Here is a 25,494-nt window from a genome sequence, read left to right on the forward strand (position 1 = left end):
ATGATGCAGATAAACTGAATCGCTCTAAATGTCTGCAGTACAGAGCACTTCGAGAGAAACACCTTCAAAGAGGGCTGAGAAAATGGGAAAGAAATTAGTCTTTCCTGCTTTGTGTGTGCAGAGGGGTGGCCCCGGGGAATTAGGAAAGAAAATGGGAAGACCACAGTGGCCCTCCCAGCCTCATCTGGCCTTCAGGGCCCATTAGCGGAGACAGGGCACTTTGACACTGAGGGTTCAGAATCATCACAGGTCAAAGACACCACTAAGAATTCATAACCCTTTTGGAGCCTAACTGCAGCGCACCTGATAAATAATTCAGGTAGTCAGAAGTGCCTGGGTACGGAAGACTCTAAGTGTGCTTTTTCATCTTCTCCTTTAATAACATCCAAGGCTTTCCATCTATTTGTTTAAATTTACACACCCTTCTTTCTTTCCCCTCCCTCCCTCCCTCCTTTCTTTCTTTCTTTCTTTCTTTCTTTCTTTCTTTCTTTCTTTTATTTATTTATTTATTTTTGAAGAGACAGAGCAGACAGGGGAGGGCCAGAGAGAGAAGGAGAGAGAGGATCTGAAGCAGAACTCCACACTGTCAGTGCAGAGCCCAATGCAGGGCTAGAACTCACGAACTGTGAGACTGTGACCTGAGCTGAAATCAGGAGTGGAATGCTTAACCGAGTCACCCAGGTACCCAGAGTTCTCTCAGTGTTTCTAATAGGGAACAGGCTGAGAAGCACTCCATTAGACAGATAAAAGTAGCTCCAATAAGAAAAAGGATGATTAAAAAAGAATGGTTTAATTGGGATTACTCTCTTAAGGACTGTGAATTTGAATTTTCCTTAGAAGGAGATGGATGTAGATTAATAGGGCTACTGCAAATGAGAAGAAACTATAAGTAAAAATGAAAGCAGTAGAAGCAGTCAAGTTATGAGTAAAAATAAGATGGATAAAACATAGATGGCATCTGGTAGATAAAACTTGGGGAAGACTGGAAAGATGTCAAACCTCAGCACCTATCTGCTTTCAAATGATACATTGGGGTTGATTGCAGAAAAATAGCAAATCACTGGCTATAGATTAAGGTGAGGAAATAGCACATGGTTTCTATGTGCAAAGTAGAAGTAGGACTTAACAGGAAGTAGAGTGGAAAACAGGGTTAAAACCTAGCTTTGTCAAAGATTCAATTCATAGTATGTGTGGACTTGAGATACTTCCTTTGTAATCGAGCCAGGCACACCTTAAAATAATTGGTAGGATATAGACAGCTGCAGAATGAATGAGGTACTTAGTACTTTCTAATCATTTTGAGTTGCTGAGCGCAACCAAGACAAAATCAGAGTGATTGAGAGGGGCTGTGAACAGGGAAGGGCAAAGGTAAGTTGTCTATTTGGGCCATTTGAATTTCAGTGGTCAGAGGGTTTCTTATTATAATCCCAGTAGGTTGGTATGGAATACATGGGAATTCAGTATTTCTTTGTTATTTGGGAATTAATTCTTCAGTCAGTGAATACAGATTGTGAGGAAGCCATCCATGGAATCTATGCTTAATAATCTGTCCCCTTACTTTGGGTGTTTGTAGGAGAGGAGGGGAATTGACAGAAGACGGCATTTGCAAAGTCCCAGATGCATGGAAGAACATGGTCCTGAGAGAGGGAGGTGCTGTGCAAGAGTGGGATCCAGGGCATGTATGGGGAAGAGGCAAGAGCCCAGATCACAGAACGTTGACAGAAAACCGATCAAAGGAGACTTCAGTCCATGTTTCAGTGTCAGTCTGTAAATATTGGCCAATTATTGAAGAGAGATGAAGGAATAAAACTCTGCAGTTATTAAAAAAAAAAAATTCTCCTGAAACCAGGAGGGTGAAACTGCAGTCAGGAAAATTAGTTAGGTGGCTGTTACCATTGTCCAGAGAAAGAGGACCCAGTGAAAAGTTGAGGCAGTGGGGATGGAAAGAATGGAATGAATCAGAAAAATCAGTGAGGTTTGTTGATGAGTAATATGTTGGGAAAGAGAGAGAGAAAGCAAGGAATCCAGTATGACATCCAGGTTTCTGAGTGTGGGTACCAGGAAGATGACAATGCCATTAACTGCAGGAAGGAATCTCAGAGGAGGAACAAACTGAGGTTTGGCAATGATGAATTCATTTTCAAATGTGTTGAATTTGAGGTGGCTGGTTAAACAAGCAGGTAGGCCAGTCAGGAGGATGGTTGGAATTATGACTTTAAGGTGCCACTTTGGAAATTACAGTACATGTAGTAAATGAGTGTTGTTTACCACATGAGTACACAAGATGGTGCAGAGAGATTGTGTAATGTGAGGATAAAATGGCAAGGAAGATGCCTGGGGAACGACATTTAAGGGATAAATGGAGTCCGCAGTTTGGACTGAACTGAGAAGGGGAGGAAAAGGGGTAGAGAAAGTATATCAGAAGTTCGGGGAAAGGGTTCCTGGGTGTCTCATTCAATTAAGTGTCCAACTCGGTTTCAACTCAGGTCATGATCTCACGATTTGTGAGATTGAGACCCTTTATTAGGCTGACAGTATGGGCCCTGTTTGGGATTCTCTTTTCTTCTCTCTCTGCCTCTTCCTCTCACTCTCTCCCCCTCCTTTCTCTCTCTCTAAATAAATAAAATAAACTTAAAAAGTTCAGGGAAGTGGGGAGAATTTCAAGGTATGGGCACAGTTCACCTTTAACAATGCAGCCTCGAGGGCAGCATCACTGAAACGTGCTGACCAAATGTAACACTCACATCACAGGGTTTCAGTGAGTTAGGGGGTCAAGGAGGCAGAAGTCAAATGTAATTGGTTGAAAGGGAAATAGATGAGAAAATATATCAAGAGAGAGTTGTGTGCTTTTTCCCCCCCAAAAAATCTGCTGTGAAGAAGAGGCAGTGAGAAAGAAAGGGCAATAGCTAGAAGGGATTAAAGAAAGTATCTTTATTTTAGCTTTAGACGGATAAAGCATGCTGTGGGGAGCCTGCTGAGAGCCGAAAGCAAGGTGGTATAGCCACTGGCCTCTGGAATCTGTCAGGCAGCGAAGAGACAATAATACAGCCAACTTATGTGGCACCTACTATGTTCCAAACACTCCTTTATAGGTTGTTTTACATACATTAACTTATTTACTTCCTAATTGCCTCAGGAGTTGGAACCTGTTAGTATCCCCATTTTACTTGTGAGAAAACTGAGGTCCAGAGAGATTAAATAACCTGCCCAATTTGTGCTCTACCCACTGCACTCAGCAAATGCATTACAGAACCACCAAAACAATACATAGGCACATATGTCAACTTCAGTGGTTTCAGGAGATCATTGGTTAAGAGGTGGATGGAGGAGACCAAGGTAATTCCTGCAGACACAGCTCAGTCATGTGATAAAAGGGAAGTTTCTCTGTGGAACATGTCTTTGTAACCTGTTCCTATTATTAAGAAGTTGAAAATTGAGTGAAGTCATTGGCTCCTCAATGTTATTTTACTCTCAACCTCCTTGGAAGAAGGTTAGTTAAGAACAAGGACCAAGAGTTAGTCTGATGTGACAGAACTGAACTTGTCACTATAATGAAGTTGAAATGTTGGCAAACGATTCTGTGGAAATCAGGGCTGGGATGTAGATAGAGGTGGGCAGGGGAGGGAGAGGAAGATGGCGACAGGCAGGATGTTGAAACAAAGATTATCTTAATCACATAGTTGAATGAAGCTTGAAATTACTTTCAGGTATTTGGTAGTAGAACTCCTGAAAGATTGGGTAAACTTTTGTATTTGTAGTACGTTGTTTATCCAGACTCACTTAGGCTTTTCTTGGTTTTGTGCCCATCATTCCACAAGGGTGGCATTATTTAGAAATTTTGAAGAACGATTGGAAATCTGTTAGTCTTTTATTCAAATATTATCATTAGCAACAGTACATTATTAGTAGTAACATTTATTCAGATGTTATATAGCTTTCTCAGAACCCTAGAGATGACTCACAATCCTCCTCACTTGGGGAAACTCAGGCTTGAAGACACAAAGCTCCCTGCCCGAGGTCATAAAGCTAACAAGTGGCTAAGCTGGGATGCGGACCAGCTAGTACAAATCCAGAGCTCAGGCGCCCAACCCCCTGGGCCGTACAAGAAATAGACAGTGTCTGGATTTCGCCAGTTTGTTCCGAGTTGCATCAGGCTGCCATGTCCACATATGAGAAAACCAACTTTAGAAAAACCTTGACTCTAGTTTTACTGACCATGGTTATTTGGGGGTTGGTTCATGAGGGAAATGAGCTAGTAAAAATATAGTTAAAAGCTGTCTTAATGAACGTGGCGAATCTCCGTAAGTCTTTACCTTCCCTGATGAGGTCATTAAAATATTTCTTTACCTTTTCAATGCAAAAGGGATCTGTGCTTGTATCCAGTTTGGTGTTCAAGATATTGGTGGGCTGAAATTACAGTGGAGAGAGTTTGTTAGGCCATAAGGAAGGTCCTTAGAACAATGACTGGATAAGAACCATCGCAGTGGTTTTTATCAACCCATCTCTCCAGTACTATGTGCTTGTCACATCAGCTGCTGGGATCCAGAGATGGGGGCAGGTCCATCTTGTGGAGTTTATAATCCAATGAGAAAAGCGGACATTAACTAAATTCACCAGAAATATTTAATTACTATAAACCTGGATTCTGGAAACCCTAATAACATCATAAATTTGACTGCTTCCTGGTTAACCATAATAGGCTAAATGACTTTGAATGACTGAGTGCTTGCCGGCTCTGTGCTAATAAGTGTAAAACCACAGACCCGAGGCATTGTAGTAACTGAAAAGAGAAGTGTGGAAAAGCTGAATGTCTTATAAAATACAGTTTAAAATGTTGGCATGTAGAAGGGAAAAATAGCAAATCTTAATAATTCTCATCTTCTGTACACTTGTATAGCTTATTTATTACTATACTAGGAAAGATTATGAAACAGACACAGACACTGATCAGAGACAGCTTTGATATGGAAACTTCTAAAAAATACACACGTGTTATAGCTTCTTCTCACACCTTTTGTTTCTGCTGTGTTGGCCCAGACACGGCATAGAAGAGGTGTTCTAAGGGAGACTATGACTTAGAGACTGTGTGTCTCTAAGGGACACAGCCAGACGGAGCTCCATTTTTTCTTAGAGTTATCTTTTTCCAAACCAAAAGTAATAAAAGATGTATTCAAGCATGTTCAAGTCTTTCTGAATAGTTTGTTTTGCCTTTGATATTAAAACTGGGTGAAAGTTCTTAGGGGACAGTTTTACTCTAAGCCTTAATCCATGGTAGTTATTCCCCATGAGATCAATCTGGATACAATTAAGCCTCTACTCCAGCTATCTAAGTCTTTGGAGAATTCATAAAGTTAAATATATTCCCTGTCGGATTCTGAAAAGAACATCCCTGTGTTTCCCTGTGTTGACATGTCCTGAGCTATGGTGGCGGAGGGATGGTATTGAATTTTTTTTCATTTCTGGTATATTTGATTTTATACAATCTTTGCTTTCTTTCCCACTCATCTCTCTACAGGCTCAGTTTGAACTTCAGGCGTTTCATATCCGTGGGGAGCATGCAGTGGCTACAACAAGACTAGAAGAAACCATTGAAAATCTCAAACATGAGATTGAACACCGATGGCGAGGAGGATGTGAGGAGATGAGAGATGCGTGTGTCTCCACTGATGATGACCAACCCCCGAAGACCTACAGAAATGTGTGCATCCAGACAGACAGAGAGACGTTCCTCAAACCCTGTGAAGGGGAAGGCAAGACTGTCAGAAGTAACCAGATAATACCCAAGAAGCTGAATATCTCCTCTTTCAGCCAGCTGTCTCCCCCAAATGACAACAAAGACATCCATGTACCGCTTCAGGCTATGGAAAGCATCTCACCAAGTCAGCAAAAGTCATCGCCGCCACCGCCTCCTCCTCCCGCGCCACCCCTACCAACAGCCATCCCTCCTCCTCCGCCTCCTCCCCTCCCTCCTGGGCTTGAACCTTTGCCACCCGTACCTCCACCACCACCTGTTAGTGCTGGACCGCCTCCACCCCCACCACCTCCTCTGCCTCCAAGTGCCGGACCTCCTCCCCCTCCCCCTCCGCCACCACTTCCCAACTCCCTTGCTCTGCCTAACAGTGGGGGACCCCCTCCTGCTCCAACACCACCAGGACTTGCACCTCCACCTCCTCCTGGACTCTTCTTCGGAGTTGGCTCTTCTTCTAGCCAATGTCCTCGGAAGCCAGCCATTGAGCCGAGTTGTCCCATGAAGCCTTTATACTGGACTAGAATCCAAATAAGTGATAAAAGGTAAGCCCAACTCTGCGGGCCCAGTCTCAGCTTGTGAATTCCCAGGATTTTGCACAAATGACATTTTATTCATACCAGTTGGATATCTGTGTACCCCAACATTCATTCTCAAATGTGGTTTATAGTGAATACCTTGGATAAACAAGGTTGTAGTGTTTGAGGGAGACAATGTCTGTCTCCACCAGGTCTTATCTGTGATGCTGGGAGAAACCGTGCATGCAATGTCAGATCCTTCTGTAAGATAAAGTTTCCATTTTATAGACTCTTCTTAGGGAAGAGCTCTGGTCTAAGTTAAAGCCTTCTTGCAACATCCCTACAACTAGCAAGTAATCATAAAGACGCTGAGCCTGAACCTATCCTGTAGGTTCACTGAAGGGGTTTAGAATATCTGTCTTGTCTTTAGATGGTATCATCAACCTTATGGTCTGGATTCTTAACAGGTACGTGTAATTTTTCAGGTTTTATTAGAAGAACCAGACATAGCTGAGTCATTAGCTCTTTAGGTCACAGGGGAGTCATAAAATATGAAATCTCTGCTTGACCTCTCATTCCCCTACCTGCTAAATGCCCTCACATCTTCTACCTTGTTGTCCTTCAGAGAGAGTGCCGGTGTGGCACATCTTCCGTTTGTATAGCTTGTTAAGCTGGGTTCTGTAAAGCAGCAAGGAAGGTTGCTTGGACACTTCTATTCAAACATACTTGAATTTAATTTCTTCTGCCTCCTTTCAGAGTCTGTCAAGAGGACAGTGAGAGAGATGTTGAGTTGCTGCTTGACAATCTCTAGATCTGAAGTTCATCTGTTTGTAAAGAACAGCAAATAGAAATCCTATTTTTAAACATAAGTATTTGAACTTATTCCCCAAATCATTGGGTGGTGGTGAATCTTTCAGTTTATGTAACATTTTGCTTGTGGAAGGCAGTATATTAAACAAAATACCATGAAATTCACAATTATAAAGCAACTGGAAATCACTGTAGGAGGAGTTGGGAATACCTTAAAACTAAGCATGTGGTGAACTAAGTTGATTATGTGCTTCATCTTGGCCCCTTTCCTCTAACCAAAGAATAAGGACCAAGAATTCATGTGTGGGAAATCCTGTTACTTTTTTAAAACATTGATACTTTATTATTTCCCAATGGAATCATTAAAGGGGGGCGGGGAGAAGAGATCCTGAAATAGCTCCTAACGATTACCTAAAGTACTATTATTCCTTTTATTCCTTTTGTCCCATTCAAGACTCAGAGGACATTTCCTAAGAAATAGTTTCCCAGAATATTTATTTCAAGTTTTGTTCCCTTATTAATGTTCTCAAATTAATGTACAGACATTCCAAGGTGATGCATCCCACCTGTCAGCCCTGGGGAAGTGTGTTCTGACAGCACGTGCAGCTGATCCACACCTGCCTCGCTAGCCTGTCTCTCCTCCATTCCCCTCAAGATTTCATAAGCTACCAACATCCCAGACCACAGTGGTGATCTAACAGTACCACTGGGATACGGGCCCCTGGCTCACTATTCAAGATAGGACAAAGTCAAGCTGGAGACAATCATTACGTTTTACCTCCTTATGTAGTTGGCCATTTTGAGAAAGAAAACAATTCAGTTCTCAAGCCCTTATTAGTTTCACTATAAGTTTAGGGCTTCAGTGTTGAGCAAAATGAAATGTAGGTGAATGTACTGACTTTGCTGCAAGAAGACAGCAACATGGCCACTTCCTGCCCCTCCACACATTTACTCTCTTTTACCATGGGTCCCTCAAGGTGATTTTGTACCCTCAGAGCATGAGTACTTCTTTTAAACTAAGAGGCTGTAAAAATTCTGTGTAGCATTTTGTTCATGTACAAAACTAGAATTGTTTGGGGTGCCTTGCTTGCAAAGAGAAGAAATGGTATTTTAGTATTTTGTACAACCAGAGGGTAAGCACTTTGTGTAATGGATGCATGACAAATTTTGCTCTTGGTCTTGGTCTTCTGGGGAACCAGGAGTAAAATGTTTTTTTTTTTTTCTGTTGTATGTGCACTGCCTCTCATCCACCTAGATTGCTTTTCACTACTCGCGTGAACTTTTTTTTTTAATTTTTAATTTTTGAGAGGCAGAGAGAGCTCAGGTAGGGGAGAGAGGGGGGAAGAGAGAGAGAATCTCAAGTAGCCTCCACGATGCCAGCACAGAGTCCAACGTGGGGCTCAGACTCATGAACCACAAGATCATGACCTGAACTAAAACCAAGAGCCGGACACTCAACCAACCGAACCACTCAGACACCCCAAACATGAGCTGATTTTGAACTTTTGCCATTTTGCATTCTTTGGTGTCTGTGTTCTTGTTTCTAGAATAGGAAAGAGATGTTTAGTTAAAGGAAAAGAAATCCTCATCTATCTACTTTTTTGGTTTCCTAATAAATGTCAGTCTTCCTTGTGAGTATCTTCCCCTTCTCCCTCCATTTCTCCCTCCTCCTCCAACATTTCCCCCCTCCCCAATCTTTCTTCCTACCTCCTCCTCCTCCTGCCTTCCTCTTCCTCTTCTCTTGAGCTAGAATTGTACATTCAGTGATGGAAAAGGAGTTCACCGTTATAGCAAATGAGATGGTCTATTGTGAGCAAGTCCCTGTTACTCCTCCACCAAATGCCAACTGTCCCCAACTCAATGAGAGGTAGTATTCCAGAGGTCTTCTATTCATTATTGGAAATGCCTTTTCCCATAGAAACGATGTGTAGTAAAAGTGTAGTAAATGGTAGTGAAGTGAACAACCTGTCAAAGCCGGTTTACTCTAGAATAGGAGTGAGTGGCAGCACTAGTCATGCTATCGTGAGCTCAGAGTCCTTGGAGCTGGGGCTAAGCAGTGCAGGTGCACTGATGGGGAAGGGGTGGGGGATGGATGGGTCTGAACAATCTCCCTTATGCATCACACCATCTCCCTCTGCACACCCTCTCCTCATCCTCCCAGAACCTCCCTGCGGCCCAGACCAGCAGCCCTTACCAGGCTGCATGCTCCAAAATCCCTTGGCTCTTTTCAGCCATTGAGATCCCCATTCCTTAGTGCAGCTGGCGATAAGCCCTTGATGTTAATGGTGTTCCTGTTTCAAATGAGAGTTGAGTGAGTGGCGGGGGGTAGGGGGATGTCTGAGGTGGGAGCACAAGGATGGATGTACTTCATTGGAAAGTTTCTAGCTCTTGGGTGATGATTTTACAGGTATTCACTATACTGTTGTATGCTGTACATGTCACATGTATATACTCTTAAATGGTTCAAATATTATATTAGAAAAATTATAAAGTGGAGAGAAGTGAGTCTGAACAGATCATGATGTTCATATTTAACGGGAAAGGTAGACATGTAGCAAAATGTGAACACCCGAGTCTGAGAAGTCCATTTTCCCTCCTGTTTTGAATGTGAAAATTGCCTTTTAGCATCAAAAATTGTATGGACCATCCCATATAATAATAGTTTTTAGTTTTCATTGATGGAGAAAACACACGTTAAAAAATATTTGTGAGTACTTACAAATATTCTGGATCATAATATATATTCATATGTTTGAAAAACAGTGTGTAGGGGTGCCTGGGTGGCTCAGTCGGTTAAGCGTCCGACTTTGGCTCAGGTCATGATCTCACGGTTCATGGGTTCGAGCCCCATGTCGGGCTCTGCGCTGACAGCTAGCTCAGAGCCTGTAGCCTGTTTCAGATTCTGTATCTCCCTCTCTCTCTGACCCTCCCCTGCTCACGCTGTCTCTCTCTCTCAGAAATTAAAAAAAATAAAAAAAATAAAAAAAAAAAGAAAAACAGTGTGTAGATGAAACAGTATGTTTGTCTGTCCATGGGTATTAAACATATATAAAAATAAGAAAGGAGACACTTGGGGGAAAATGTGTTCTAACTAACGGAAGCCTGGTTGGTAACCCCTCTGCGTCCACTCACAGAGGCAGGTTTTCTATACCTGATTTTTTATATCTTCTTCCTTGTCTTTGTTTCAAAACTAGGATGCCCCTGTTATTTGAAGACAAAAAAAAAAAAAAAAAAAAGGCAAAAAACAAAAGCAAAGCCTCCTCCCCATGACTACTTTAGCTGAAATCCCTGTGGGGACTCATTCAGGAGAGATTTTTTGGTTTGTTTTCATTGTTAATACTGTCACTGGGGTGGACTATTATAAATCAAGTATTTCTAAATGACCTTAGTCTGTTCACAAATGATGGGTCCTGCCCTCAGTTGGCCCAAGCTAATCCTGAAAACCATTTTTAAAAGTATTAGAAGTCCAACAAGAAGGTAAATCTTTACCCTTAGGAGAAGGTGAAGAATTTTTTTCTGTTCAAGAATTGTTATTCAGAATCATCCCATTAATGGGGCGCCTGGGTGGCTCAGTCAGTTGAGCATCTGACTCTTGATTTTGGCTCAGGTAGTGATTCCAGGGTCATGGGATCAAGCCCTCCTTTGGGCTCTGTGCTGGGCATGGTCCCTTTCTCTTTCTGTCCCTCTCCCCCTCTCGCTAACTTGCTCGCTCGCTCTCTAAAAAAATAATTAAAAAAAATAATTATAGCATAAATGTGCCAATGGTTATCTTTTTAGCTTGCCATGATGCCCGTTTTTACCCATCATGGAAATGCCACAGACTGAGAGAGAAACACCTTACATGGCCTCAGTTATGTGAATCCCAGGATTTCTGGTCCTGCATGTTTTCTCTAGATCTTTCTCTCTTTGATTGCATCTAATGATCATTCAGTTTTAGAAATGTGTGTTGGCTATGATGTTCTGTGGTATATTTTGACTTTTAAAAAAAAGGTATAGCACAAAAAAGCTTTTCTTCCAGTTTTATTAGGATATATATAATACATATAATATATATAATATATTTTATTAGGATATATATATCCTATGTATATTAGGATATATATAATATATGTATATTTACACACACATGCACACAAATACACACATATGTATATACACACACATATATGTTTTAAATGAGTCAAAGTGAATTAGAGGTTTTATGTATTCTGTTCTCATCTGATTTGATTCTAATATTTAACTTGTCATTTTTTCTTTTAAGCCAAAATGCTACACCAACCTTATGGGATTCCTTAGAAGAACCTGATATTCGGGATACTAGTGAATTTGAGTATTTATTTTCCAAAGACACAACTCAGCAGAAGAAAAAACCTCTGTCAGAGACCTATGAGAAAAAGAATAAGGTCAAAAAGGTAATGGGTGACTATAGTAATTGTATTTTTTGTCATATGTGGGAATTCATTATGTGCTGGTGGTTTGCTATCTCTCTGTTCTCTAAAAATGTTTTTGAAGGTTTTAAGTCACTGATGACAAAAATGAAGTCAGTAGCTAGAGAAATCTGCGCTTATTCTTTCAGTCGTACCTGAATTTTCAAGCTATTTTCTTAATTTAATCTGGACTTTTTTCCAGCTATTCTGTTGAAAAAATACAAAATTTAATTTGTGTTTAGGGAATGTAGTGTGTATGTTATATGGAAAACATCTTACTCATTCACTTAGGTATAAATCCATCCATTTCCCAAATGTTTACAGGGAGTGTATTTATGCCAGGTTTTGCTCTAGGCCCATGTGGTCCAGTGTTGTAGCCATTAGGCCTATGCGGCTGTTTAAATTTAAGTAGCGCAGTAAGATAAAAATTCAGGCCTTCAGTGGCACTTGCCACTTTTCAGTTTTGTTTTTACGGCTGGCGGCTACCATATAGCACAGATGAAAAACGTTGTCGTTATAAAAAGTTTTATTGGATAGCACAGTCTGGGAAATGTTGGTGAGAAAACCCCAAAGACACGTGCCCTGTGGCACTTACATTAACAGTCAGCATTACTAACAAAACACTGAACCATGTGGTAGAGCAGGGTAAGGAAGATGGATTTTGGCAGGGTGGGGGCGGGGTTGCAGTGTTAAATGGAGCGCTCAGAATAGTTCTCTTGGAGAAGTTGACTTCTAAGCAAAGACCAGAGGACCTGACGTCAGAGGCCGCCAGCCTTACATCGGACAGCAAGTTCAAGATTCCCCAAGCGATCAGGCAGATGTGAAGCTGAATCGCAGCTGAGCCGTGTACCAGCTGTGCAACCTGGCTCAAAGTTCTTCCTCTCTTTGCCTCCATCCCCTCACTGTAACATGAGATAATGACTCCTCATAGTTTTTGTTATTGTAAGTAGTTATTGTAAGTAGTTGTTAAATGAGGTCATTGATATGTCATGCTCAGCACAGTTCTTGACACAATCAGCCCACAACAAATGACGGCTACTCTTGTTACATTACTGTTGAAGTCATTGCCGTGATCTCTCGGCGTTAGCGTTTTGATAATAGCATAGATGATGCCGAGGAGACAGTGCAGTACATCTATGGTTCTGCTATTGGTTTGCTCTGTGAGTTTGGGCTGCTTGTCTGTGTTCTCTAAGCCATATTTTTCCTTTTCTTTAAAACAAGATTAACGATATCTGAGTCTACCTGACCCACAAGGATGTTGTGAAATTGAATCAAAGAGATTTTGAAGGAAATGTTTTGAAAGGTGTAATAATGAGTGATATTATCATGAACACTTTATTCTTAAGTTATAGAGCAGGCTTCATCCATCGGTTCCTATCTCAAGTAACATTATGATTAGGAAATCAGTGTCCCTTACAGGGGAAAATATGACCAATACCTGAATCCAGTTTTCTGTTAATCAAATCAGCTTCTCCCACTGACTTGAATTATGAATGAAAATTATGATCAGAGTTTTTCACCTGTCAGGTTCATTGGAATTGAGTTTTCATGAGAAAAATGTGACAGAGAAGAGCCTGGGTGGCTTAGTTGGTTACGTCCAACTCTTGATTTTGGGTCAGGTCATGATCTCATGGTTCCTGAGTTTGAGCCCCACGTTGGGCTCTGTGCTGACAATGCGGAGCCTGCTTGGGATCCTCTCCCTCTCCCTCTCCCTCTCTCTCTGCCCTCCTCCCCAACCCATGTGTGTTCCCTCTCTCTCTCTCTCTCTCTCTCTCAAAATAAATAAATTAATTTTAAAAAAAGGAAAAATGTGACACTAAAAATAACTAAAAAGCAGACCAACTCTTTTAAGAGGACATATTGCATGAAACATTTTAAACTTTTCTAATAAAACTATTAGTTACTGGTAAGAAGTCAGCTAATACAATGTATTCGCATGCAGTGAGATTCATACAAGATGGAAATAAGTGTGCTTTAAGGGCCAGCTGGTGTGTTAAATCCCATCCATAGACACAGAACACTACCGCTTCTGTATGAAAGGCCAAAGAAGCAGCTATGTATTCCAAAGCTAGCCTCGGCTTGCCTCTTCCAGGGAGCCTCTTGTGGTTAACCCAGGAACTCCCCTGAATGTTTTCTTACACAGTATCACATGAACTGACTCGTCCTCTCTTTCTTCCCAGATTGGTCCTACCCCTTCTGTTCCTCCCTCTGGATGCTTGGTAACATGTTATTTACTCATAAAACTAATTATTTCTGTTTTGGTAAATGAGTATTTTTAAAACATCAAAGAATTTGTTTTTTTAAAACATCGAAGCATTTGGTTGTTTATTCTTACTTCTTATCTCATAATTGTTTGCCTATTCAACAGAGGATTTCTACTAAGGCAGTTAGTGCTTGATATGTTTATTTTGCTTCCCTGTCTGAGGGGGGAAATACCCTTCATTTGAACTTTTTAATCTTTCTGAGCAGCGAGGTGGCCAGCATCCCGTAGGATCTCTGCACATGTATAGTCTCCACGTTTCTCGTGAGGTGGAGGCAAGCATGTGCATCGACTGGGCTTTCTGGTCCTGAGACTGGTTGGGGTATCCGGTGCACTGGTGGCTTACATTAGGGCTGAGATTTTAAGTTTTAAACTAAAAAAAAATGAGCTGGATCCATGCCAGAAAGCTCTAAGCCTGTCCCTGATGAGCCTTCTCTCTGTGCCCGTGGTCAGATTTCACACATCAAGATGGATTCCTTGGTCTCCTCTGAGAGCCAGGTTTCTTTGTTTGATTGTTTCTCTTAAAATGAAAGTAAAACTAAATCACAGAGGTTTTGAGCAGCTGGGGAGTTTCGGCATCAGAGGCCAGCTTCATCAGCCTAACCACAGCATGATTCCTACACAAGGTGACCAGGAGGAACACTGGCCAAATCGGTCTTATTTATAGTGATTGGAGGGAGCATATGTTGGAGACTTGAAACTCGAGCATTCTGAATCTTGGCTGTAGGGGCTCAGCCAACATGGAGACCCTCATATGAATACCTCTTAAGTGGAGCCCATCTTCCTTCCACCGTGTGGCTGCATTTCTAGGTCAGGAAGAACAGTCAGAATTTTCCAGATTACGCTGAACTCGAACTCAGACACTGGTTTCTATTTCATCTTCTATACGAGCATCTGAAGGTCTCATCGCTGGCAGTGGCTATCAATAAACAGATGCATATACTCTTCAATTGGGCAGGGATTCTGTTCTATAGTATCTTCTAATCTGAAAATTAGAAGGCACCTTACCAGTCATTGAATTCAGTACCCTCATTTGGCACACGAGAAACTGAGGCCTAGGAAGATGACATGACTTCAAGGGTTTGCACACTTATAACTGGGAAGGTATTAATAGTGACAGACACTTGAGAGAATGTACAAGAGCCTCAGGATGTGTCTTCAGTTCCCCTTAATTTAAACATGAGTTTGCCTCATCGACAATGGTCAGATTTTATTGGGATGAATAAGCTGACATCTATAAATGAGAGTAGCCATTATTAAAATCAACAGAATACAGCCACACTTGTACAAATCCAAAGTATTTCCTACATTGTGAAATTATCCCAAGTTTTTTTGTTTCAAAGTCAATCTCTCAGCAGAAAGGCAAACCTTAAAAATTTTTTTTTAAATGTTTTATTTATTTCTGGAAGAGAGAGACAGTGTGAGCAGGAGAGGGTCAGAGAGAGAGGGGGACACAGAATCTGAAACAGTCTCCAGGCTCTGAGCTGGCTATCAGCACAGAGCCCGATGTGGGGCTCGAACCCACAAACCGTGAAATCATAACCTGAGCCGAAGTCAGACACCCAACCGACTGGGCCACCCAGGCGCCCCTGGAAGGTAAATCTTAGAACAAAAAGATACTTTAGGTATCACTCCAACAACAATATACGTAGATATATTGTTTTCCTTTAACTCTACCAACTATTGTAAATATTAGCTGTAGGGACGGCTGGGTGGCTCAGTCAGTTAAGCACTAGACTTCAGCTCAGGTCATGATCTCACAGTTCATGGGTTCAAGCCCCGTGTTAGGCTGTGTGCTGACAGCTCAGCACCTGGAGCCTGATTTGGATTCTGTGTCTCCCTTTCTCTCTGCCCCTCCCCCTCTTGTGCTCTGTTTCTCTCTGTCTCTCAAGAATGAATAAAAATGTTAAATAAATAAATATTAGCTGTAATACGAACACAGATTGTTATTCCATACTCAGGCATGCGCCAACCTCATTTGTGACACCAGACCATCAGACCGTGCTGCCACTTTGACATGGCAGTCACCAAATTGAGAATGGAAGCTGCAAATGTCAGCTCCTTTTAGCACCACCAACACTCAGTACCGGCTCCTATTTATTTTTTTTGCGGGGGGGAGGGGGCCCTGATAACCTCAGAGCATATCATTTCACTTTCCCCATAGATTTCCTTTTCTATAAAATGGAGAATAGCAACTCTTTACAGGCTTGTCATGAGGATGAAATGAAATCATGCTTATGAAAGTACTTTATTTCCTAGAACTGTGCATTAGTAGTCTTAGTTTATGAACTAATGAGAATGTTTTATGAAGAAATTCTTGAATGTCATTGATTCCCGAGGTTGTTGAGGAGTCTTAAAACATTAGTACGTCCATTCCTGGTCATCTCTAGACCATTCCTGTTTTCCAGGATTCATAGACTTCTACAACTTCCCTTAATGACACACACAGACATCTGGTAGTTCATCTTACATTGGTTTGTACAGTCTTTTGCACCATAGAACAGAGTTTCCACTGTCACTGTGCCATACTTCTACGGTCTCCAAGTTACATTTGTTCCTGGGAAAGGTAGCTCAGCACCTTGACGCAGAGCCAGGAATCTGCCTCCATTGTCTGGGAGTCTTCCTCCTGGTACCTGTTGGGGAAGTTGTTGCTTTGATACACTTTCCAGTTGCTTCCCAAACTCGCCCTACAACTCTCAGAAATCAGCACAGCCTGTCACTGTTCTTCCTCTCTTGAAATGCCACGATCTCACTTTGAATTATAAATAATCTCTGCGCTTCTTCCCTCCTCTGTAGGTTACATAAAATCCTTTCCCTCTGCCTTTTTCATAGAGACTTCTTAAGAATTAATGAGATAAAGGCTATTCCCTGAGCACTTAGGGGTGGCGGAGGGCGGCCGGGGACGGGTTGTGATGGTTCAGCAGACGCTAGTCTGTTGAAACTTCCTGGAGCCAAGAGCCTTCAGTTGTAATTTGGTCACTTTGGCGAGGATCATGGCTGTAATTCTCAACTCCCAGACTTGGTGTCTCAGTTTGGCAGGGAGGGGAGAAGGGTGGAAGAAGAACATTGTTTGGAAGCACAAACATAAATTTATAGGGTTTTCATAACCTGTTGCCTTCCAAGTTTATATAATTTCAGCTTTTGTATACAGATAATTTCTCTGGGCTGCCTCAGTAAGGTATGTGCATGATTTCCCCCCGAGGAGTGGGGATGATTTGCCAACCCCTTATATTTCTCATGTGTTTGAAAACTGAGCAGTGAGGTTATGGGGTTATCATATGTAGAAACGAGTGAACTATCTTGCCCGTGTGTTGATTGCACCAATATATGACCTCGAGGTCATTAGTGCTGTGTCCAGATTCCTTGAGTGATAGCTGGAATGATAAGGGCCTCCCTCTTCTTCAGCTTAATGGCTGCTGACTGGCCAGACCTACCAAAAGCAAACAGGAGCTTCTATTCCATGACAGGCACTCGTTTACAAATGTTCTGCCTTGCAAATTTTATTTGGAAATAAGGTGGCCCAAAAAGTTAAGTTGTACTTTTACTTTATTTACTTATTTAAAAAAAAAAAAAAGGTGGCTAGGGCTTGTCAAATATGGATATCAATGATTCTTTCAGAATGTTAAATCTGAATATTATTCTTGGAGTTCAACTGTATTTCTCTGTTGGCTGTTAAAACAGTAACAATCTGGACTTGTACCTCAAGCCAACTGTAGTATCCTTAGGATGGTCATACCCTGCCCCAACCACAAGAGGGCATCTTAGAATGCCGAGATACAGCGCTAAATTGGCTTCTTGGAACAGGGAGCAGCAGAAGCTATAAGAGAATAACTGCCCCTCAGCACCTCCCTGAGCCATGTTAATTCTCTTCATTGTGGACCCTGAGAGCAAATTATCCACACGATAAGATGACAAGTATTGGGAGCCAAGTCCATATTAGAAATGCTTGTAGGTATTAGCAGAATAGAAACAATTATTTGACATAGTTCCCGTGCTTAGAATGAATGATTGCAGTATAAAAATGCATGAAGTATCAGACTTAGCCCTTTTGTAACTGATCCTGGAATCACCTCCACAAGACACAGACACACACACACAGAATTGTTTAAATCTTCCATATCTAAAGGGAGTGAAGATTTATTTGAATATAGATTTTGTTTTAAAAAACAAAAACATTGGCTATTACAAGATAGGCTATGAGAGAATCATTCTATGTATATATATTTTAATGTTTATTTGTTTTGAGAGGAGGTGGGAAGGGTCAGAGAGAGGCAGAGAGAATCCCAAGTAGGTTTTCCACTGCCAGCACACAGCCCTGACATGGGGCTTGAACTCACAAATCATGAGATTGTGACCTGATCCAAAACCAAAAAAATCAGATGCTTAACCAAGTGAGCCATCCAGGAGCCCCTAAATATTTATATTTCTTAAAAGTATCTATCTTTCCTCTTGGTTGAAGAAAGTTTTGAATTCTTACATATATTTTTGTGGACCTCATTCATTTATGCTTAATTGTAAGACTAAGATTGGGATGTAAGCTGGAGCTGGAGCTTGACAGCAATTTAGGGCTGAGTGCCAATGCAGCGACTCCTCTGGCCTCCACTTTGGAGCTAGAAGGATGTGAGGCTATAACAAAGACAGGCAAAGACCTTATATGTGTATTTAAGTCACAAAATCAGGACACTGGATGCTTTCTCAGCTAAACTCATAAATGCTTTACAAAGTGCACACATCTCCAGTATACACCGTGCATACATGTGTTTTCCCAGGCACATGCTTGATAACGGACAGAAATCAGTCTTAGTAATTCCTTGCATTTATGTAATGTCTATCAAGTGAAGATGACAAAGATTTCAGTAGTGACGATAACAGTTAATGCTAAGTAAGTGGTTTTTGATTAGTGACTGAGCATGTATTAACTTCTTTAAGAATAACAAGCACCTAGTAAGATGGTTACTATTCCAATTTTGTGGGTGAGTAGGCTTCAGCATAGAGGGATTACCATACTTGCCCAGCATCGCACAACCCTTAAGTGGTAAGGAAATGAATCGAACAACAACCCCAGAGCTTGTGCTCTTAATTATTTGACAAATGGTCTGTTGGTCTAAATTGAACTACAAGTTTTGACTTCAGGTTCACTTTCAGAAGGCTGAGTTTCATTCCCTGGTCATTGTTTAGTGAAGGAAGCACCGGCTTTGCTGTCCATAGACCTGGTTTCTACTTCTGGCTCTGACCTCAACCGACTACTGAATCACGGGCAACATCTTTAAATTTTCTGGGTCTTAGGTCTCATCTGTCAAAAGATGCGAACTTTAATTTGATGAATTACAATGACCTGGTCATGACTTTACTTTCACTTTGCAAATAGGAACACTCAAAACCCACCACTTTGGTTTTACTTAGAAGATAGACAAGGGAATTACGTGGGAACCAACATCTCCGTGCTCGGACCCAGGCACCGTCTGATAGATCGAGCTGCTTGACACCATCATGCCACGTTATATGAATCATAGATGTGCAGAAGCTCAGGGAATAATTGTCAGTAGCCCCCAATCTTAAGAGACATACATGTCCTAGAGAATTCTTTTAAAATAAAGCAAGTTTCTTTATGTCCTGGGGTATTGAAGGACAGGGAATATGATGGGCAAGACAGCAGTGGGAAGGCACCAGAGATCTTGTCTTAAAGGTAAGTAGATAGCAGTTGCTGTGTGTCCAGTCACGTAACCTCTGTGGCCTTAGTTTCTGTAACTGGTGGGGCATCCATGGTGTAGGTTGTTAAAGATGCTTTCCAGATGCAAACTATTAGATCACATCTGTGTGGGGACCTCTTCACACACATTTTAACACTGAGTGTATACAAGTGTGTGAGTAGAAAGAAATTGCAAATTAGGCCCTTGCTTCATCAATGAGTAACATGGGATGTAAGGCAAACCGGCCTCACACCACAGTTTTCTTCCATCAGATTCCATGTTTCCCTTCTCGCACTTGTCTCTACTTATCCAAAAATGCATTTGGCAGCATCAACCATGGGTCAAGCTGGCCAGCCCCCATCGGCTGGTGTGGCCCTTCGCCATTCTGTCCTTTTCTGTCTCTCTGAGTTTCCAGGGTCCAGCGTCCAAGGCATACTTTCAGGTTATATCAGACAAAGCCGTCCACGAGTTTCTCAGGACAGTCTGGCGTGACCCCACTACTATGGCCACACTTTCCATTTTTGATAAAATACCTTCTGGCCCAGAGCTTGATTATAGTTAGGCCTGACCTGATTTCTCTCCAGCTGAGGCTAATTTGCATGGCTGTAAACACAGGGCCTTACAAAGCTCACCAACTGTGATAAAAGCAAAGGAAACCTGAGACCACTAGAAACTCAAAAACCTGCCTGCCTTTCGGTATCTGAGCCTGACTCTGAGTCACGCCTCAGCCCAGGAGGTTGCCAGCGTGCAGCAGCTAAAGCAGTGTTATTCTGATTGATCTGATTAAGGCAGCAAGGTTAGCCATGGTCAATTTACAAAGACAGTATGAGAAGAAATCATGTGTGTAGCCATGTTATGGGTCAGCGAGGCCCCTGCCAGAAGTTATAAAAAGCCACAGCTCTGCCAGGACCATTATCAGATCTCCTGGGTGGGGTACAAATGAGATTGGAAGGTTAGGGGCCCCTCCGGTGGAATGAATGACAAAAGGGATTGGGCTGAGAAGAGCTAGCGAATCATGCTAGCTTCCAGCTAGATGCCTTAGCTGCCAAGCCCCTTACATGTTAGTGGGAGAGCCTGGGAGTTCCCCGGTGCTGCGTTAGGAGGACTGTCCTTAGCGCCTCACTGTAATGGGAAGGAGAGAGTGGAAAGGCTGACTGGAAAAGAACACGAGGCTCTAGGTTGACCCACCGAAACCGCCAGATGGAACCTACTGGGCATTTCCATCCCTTCCTCCACCCAAGAGTGGTTTAATTGCGATCTGGCTCCAGGCTCTGGTTCCTAAATAACCTGAGTTTTAGTGTTTTCATTTTCATTAATTAGCTTTTATGCTAGGTACCGTATTAGTCAATTAGGCATTTTGCATGCGCAAAATATCCTAGGAGGTGAGAAGGGGGTCTTTAAAAATAATTTAGAGCTGCAAGTTCCAGGGGGTTAATTCATGACCTAATTATCACATCACTTTTTACTCCCTTGTAGACTCTAGTACAACTTCCTTAATGTACAGCAAGCACAAAAACTAACTTTAAAACTTTGCTTTCCAGTGGTTATTGCATTCATATTGATTTTGAGGATTTTGGATCCTCTACTCTGGGCGTGGTTCTCTTCTACCCTAATTTCGGAACACAAATGTTACTTACAACACTGGAATAAGGTGCATTAATTAACAAAGACAGATTTATTTAAAATGTAGCCAACTGAAAGCCACATTACTTGAGCTGGGGCTCATTATAGATCACTCTGTACTATAATCATCTTACTAATGGAAAAAATGAGAGATTGAGATGGTTGCTTAGGGAAGAATGTGATTCAGAATGTAGCAACAGAATGTCCAAAGCGTAGGATGTTTAGACTGATTTTGTAAGACCTTGGAGAAACTGGGACCCTGTGACATCTTTGTTGTCTATTATGTATTCTCTTGTGGTGTGGAGATATCTGAACAACTCAGCTCTCAAGGATGGCAGCCATTCATGTGCCACCAAAGGAAGAGGTAAGGGTCTGAGGCTAAAGGTACATGTATGTAGAAGGAGATGGGTCCAAATCCCCTGCACTGGTCTGTGAGTCCTGTCAGCTGAGATCTTGGTTTTCGCCCCCAGCCACCAGGAAGCCAGGGGCAAGGCTGTAAGAAGCCTGAACCCTGCCCAGCTGCTTCCTCCAGCACACCCTGCACCGAGAGCCACAGCTAGTCTGAGGACAGAAGGTGGTAAGGGAGTGGTTCAACCTGGGTCTCTTTCTAAGTCATCACTTTATTCATGGGGCAAGTGCCTTCATCTTTCTAAGGCTACTTTGGACAGTTTCCTCCTCTGTGAACTGAGAATAGTAACAGTACCTACGCGAAAGGGTGTTTAGCTTTGTGCTTGCTGCTCCCGCCATGCTATCATCGCCATCAACATTACCATGAGGAGGAGGAATAAGAGCAGTGAGAATCCTCTAGTGCCACCACTAAAGGAGAACAGAAAGTTGGACTCAACCAGAAGCCCCGTTTCTCACTCAGTGATGGCTTCTGAGCCCCCAGAGAGCTACAGGAGGTCTGTTTTACTCAGTCCTTTCTTTGTGCATCTTACTGGGACACAACTGCATAATTCAAAGATAGGGATTTAAGCTGGACGCTCTGAGATGAATGTCCTCAAGGTGTGCCAAGAGAAGGCAGCGTAATAAAACAAAAAGGTGATAAAATTTGTCTCCGTTTTCTAGTACTATTTTTATTTGGCTTTCACGATAATCTGTGTTTGTGGTACAATTTTAAGTGTGCCAGCTGTTGGCAGGGGCTCCTTGAATCCTTTCAGAACATGGTAAGCTACAAATAAATAAAAACACATCTAGAATGGCTGATTTAGGTCATGAAGGAACTCAAAGTATGATATTTTAGGTTAGCTTCCATATTAACGAAATATACAGAATCATTTATTAATGTTCACCAACATAATATATGGGTATAATTTTAACAGTTAAGCAGAATTCAAAAACTTTGAAAAATGAAAAGGTCCTGCAAATATCAATAAATTTCAAGCAGTTTTTCATATAGCCCACACCTCTGATTAAGGTGAAATTATAAATCAACAGAAAGACAACTTCAGTATGTCAATAACAAAAAACTCCTTGCCTTTTAAAATTTACATTCCTGTAAATAACTCATGGATCAAGAAAGAAGTTATAATGGGACTCAGAAAACACTGTAACTCAAAAAATAAAAATATGGCTTATCAACACTTCAAGGATGCAGCTAAAATACATGGTCATGAGTGTTTTTATTAGGAAAGAAATAGCTCAAAAATAAGTTAGCTTCCAAAATTAATTGCTAGAAAAAGGAAAAAAAAGAAGAAAATATTAGGTGAAATGACAAGAAAAGCCATTTTTTGAGGTCAACTGTGATCAAATATTACAATTTGATATGGTTCAACCAGATATTACATTTTAAAAGATAAGAATGGGAATTTAAAAGAAATTTTACTTTGTTTTTTTAAATGCTTATTTACTTTGAGAGAGAGAGAGTGCACAAAGTGAGCAGGAGAGGGACGGAGAGAGAGGGAAAGAGAGGATCCCCAGAAGGCTCTGCTCTTACTGACACGGGGGTCGACTCAAAGCTCGATCTCACAAACCATGACCTCATGACCTGAGCCGAAATCAAGAGTCAGACACTTACCCAACTGAGCAACCCAGGTGCCCCTAAAAGAAGTTTTAAAACACAGTACAGAAGATCAGTAAGGTTAAAAGTTCTTGGAAAACAATAATAAAATCCATACACTTTTGGCAAGATTTAGAAAACAAACATATAAAAATATTAGGAAAGTAAAAGTAACTACAAGATACAGTAGAAATGTATAAGATATAAGAGAATAGCATGAGCAAACTTTTGGCAATTAAAGAACATGAAATAAACAACTTCCTAGAAAAATACAAATTACCAAAATAGGGTCAAGAAGAAACAGAATACCTGAATGCCTATAAATACTGAGGAAATTGGATTGGTTGTTTAAAATTTTCTTGCAGAGACCAGATGGTTTGATTACAACAAACATTTCCTTCTTACACAAAATACTTTGGGGAAATAGAAAATAAGCTGGTATATAGTTTTGATGGCACTATCAGACAGAGACAGGAGGTAAAAGAAACATTACAGGCCATTTTCTCTAAGACAGATGTGAAGATCGTAAACAGAGGATTGAATCCAGCAGTGAATAAAAATTCCTATATTGAAATCATTAAAGTTAACCTAAATAAAAGAAGAGATCTTATGAATGGGAAAGTCAATATTGTAAAGATGTCAGTTAATGCCAAATTGATTTCTAGTTTCAAAATCAATTTTTGAAATTTGAATCAAAATTTTCCAATCAAAATCTAAAGAAGATTGTTTGGAATCTGACAAGCTTATTCTAAAAAATTGTGTGGAAGAGCAAATGTTGAAAAATAACCTTACAAAAATAACCTTAAATGTGATGCTTAGTGAAAAAGTCACAAAAAATGATTCAACTGGTCTGCACCTAAACACATGAAAAGCTGAGTTTTGCATTTATGGCAAAATTATTTTTTAAAAAAGCAAGGGAGTAAGAAACATAAAATTCCAAAAGATAAAAAAAATCTGAAAAAGAAAAATCCAGAGGATACTTACCTTACCTCATATCAAGAAAAATAAAGTCGTTATGAAACGGTAATAATTGGCCCAGAAAACAAACAAATCAAAGATTAATGGAAAGAATTAAAGGGTTCAGAAGGAAGATCAGTCAGTGTATATATGCAAACTAGTATGTGATAAATGTGGTATTTCAGACCAGAGAGTAAAATTGACTATTAAAAAATATTTTAAATGTTGAATATATGGCCCAAAAGAAAGAAAATAGATCCCTCCCTCACATCATGAATCAAAATTAGTTCCAGATGTATCAAGTACATGAAAGGAAAAAGTTAATAGTTTTTAAAAAAGAATATAGGAGCATATCTTTTAACCTCACATGGAAAAGACACAAAAAACATAAATAAGAAATATGTACCTTAAAGTAAAAAACTCTTGTTCATCAAAAGATACCACAAAGAATATGAAAAGATAAGCCACAAGCTTGGGAAAGACATTCATAACATGTATAACTGAAGAAGAATTACGGTCAAAAATACATGTAGAATTTTTACTGATCAATGACAAATTGATCAACTTCTGTTATTAGAAAGATAGGCAAAAGACGTGAAGAGGCTTGTCACGGAATGAATGATCAGTAAACATGTGAAGAGATAATCAACAAGTCAGCTGCTAGGAAATGCAGCAATCTCATTTTGGACCCACCAGCTTGGCAAAAAGCCAGTTAGTAAGTCTAACTGAAATATTGGGAGGATGTGGAATGGTAGGAATCCTCATTATGCTAATTGGATGGTCAGTTCCATTTACTTGGAAAGCAAGTTGGCTTTATCTAGTTCATGTGAACATGTGTATACCCTCTGTTCAGTCTTCACATTTGTACCAGGAGACTCCCATGAGAATGTTTGTAAAAGTTATGTTTATAATACCAAAAATCTAAAAGTGACACTTTCATTAGAGTAGATGAATGGACTGAGATCAAGTCCATTAATAGAAACTATCCAGCTTTGAAAAAGAGGTAGGTTGTAGCTACGTGCATCCGCATTGATGATTTCTAAACAACATGTTGAGTGGAAAAAGTCATGAATGATCTCATTGGTCTGAAGGTCAAAAATATGGAAACCTACAAAGTTTATGGGATCATACATTTGTGACAAAGTGATTTTTATTAAAAAATAAATAAAAGCAAAGGAATAATAGACGTAGAACCAGAAGAGTGGGTCCTTTGGAGGAAAATTGTAGGGAAGCTTGAGACCCTCAAAAGTATTAGTAGTTCCTCACTTTGTGTTAATAAATCATAGTTTCTTTACCTGTTTTGGGAAATTCCAGCTCCTTCCTAGTGAATGAGAATCTATATTTGTAATGAGGTCCCTGGTGTTTTGTTTTGTTTTTTGCTTACTACCTCTGTTCTGTCTTCCAAGTCCCTTTTTAGTACTTTTTGTTTCTGACATCTGTATTTTATGTTAGAGGATTCCTTGA

At 40.8% G+C, this 25,494-nt stretch overlaps 1 protein-coding gene across 2 annotated transcripts in view; it reads left to right on the forward strand.

Annotated features, from left to right (window-relative positions):
* Nucleotides 1-25,494, forward strand: part of FMN1 (formin 1) — a 394,055-nt gene that overhangs the window by 184,987 nt on the left and 183,574 nt on the right. For both annotated transcript variants that reach the window (XM_039247265.1, XM_039247266.1), the window contains 2 exons: nucleotides 5,516-6,291; nucleotides 11,336-11,486. In XM_039247265.1, coding sequence (XP_039103196.1) covers nucleotides 5,516-6,291; nucleotides 11,336-11,486 — 927 coding nt within the window. The remainder of the gene's footprint in view (nucleotides 1-5,515; nucleotides 6,292-11,335; nucleotides 11,487-25,494) is intronic.

This window comes from Hyaena hyaena, unplaced genomic scaffold, assembly GCF_003009895.1.
Source record: "Hyaena hyaena isolate Hyena2069 unplaced genomic scaffold, ASM300989v1 scaffold_292, whole genome shotgun sequence".
Taxonomy (NCBI): domain Eukaryota; kingdom Metazoa; phylum Chordata; class Mammalia; order Carnivora; family Hyaenidae; genus Hyaena; species Hyaena hyaena.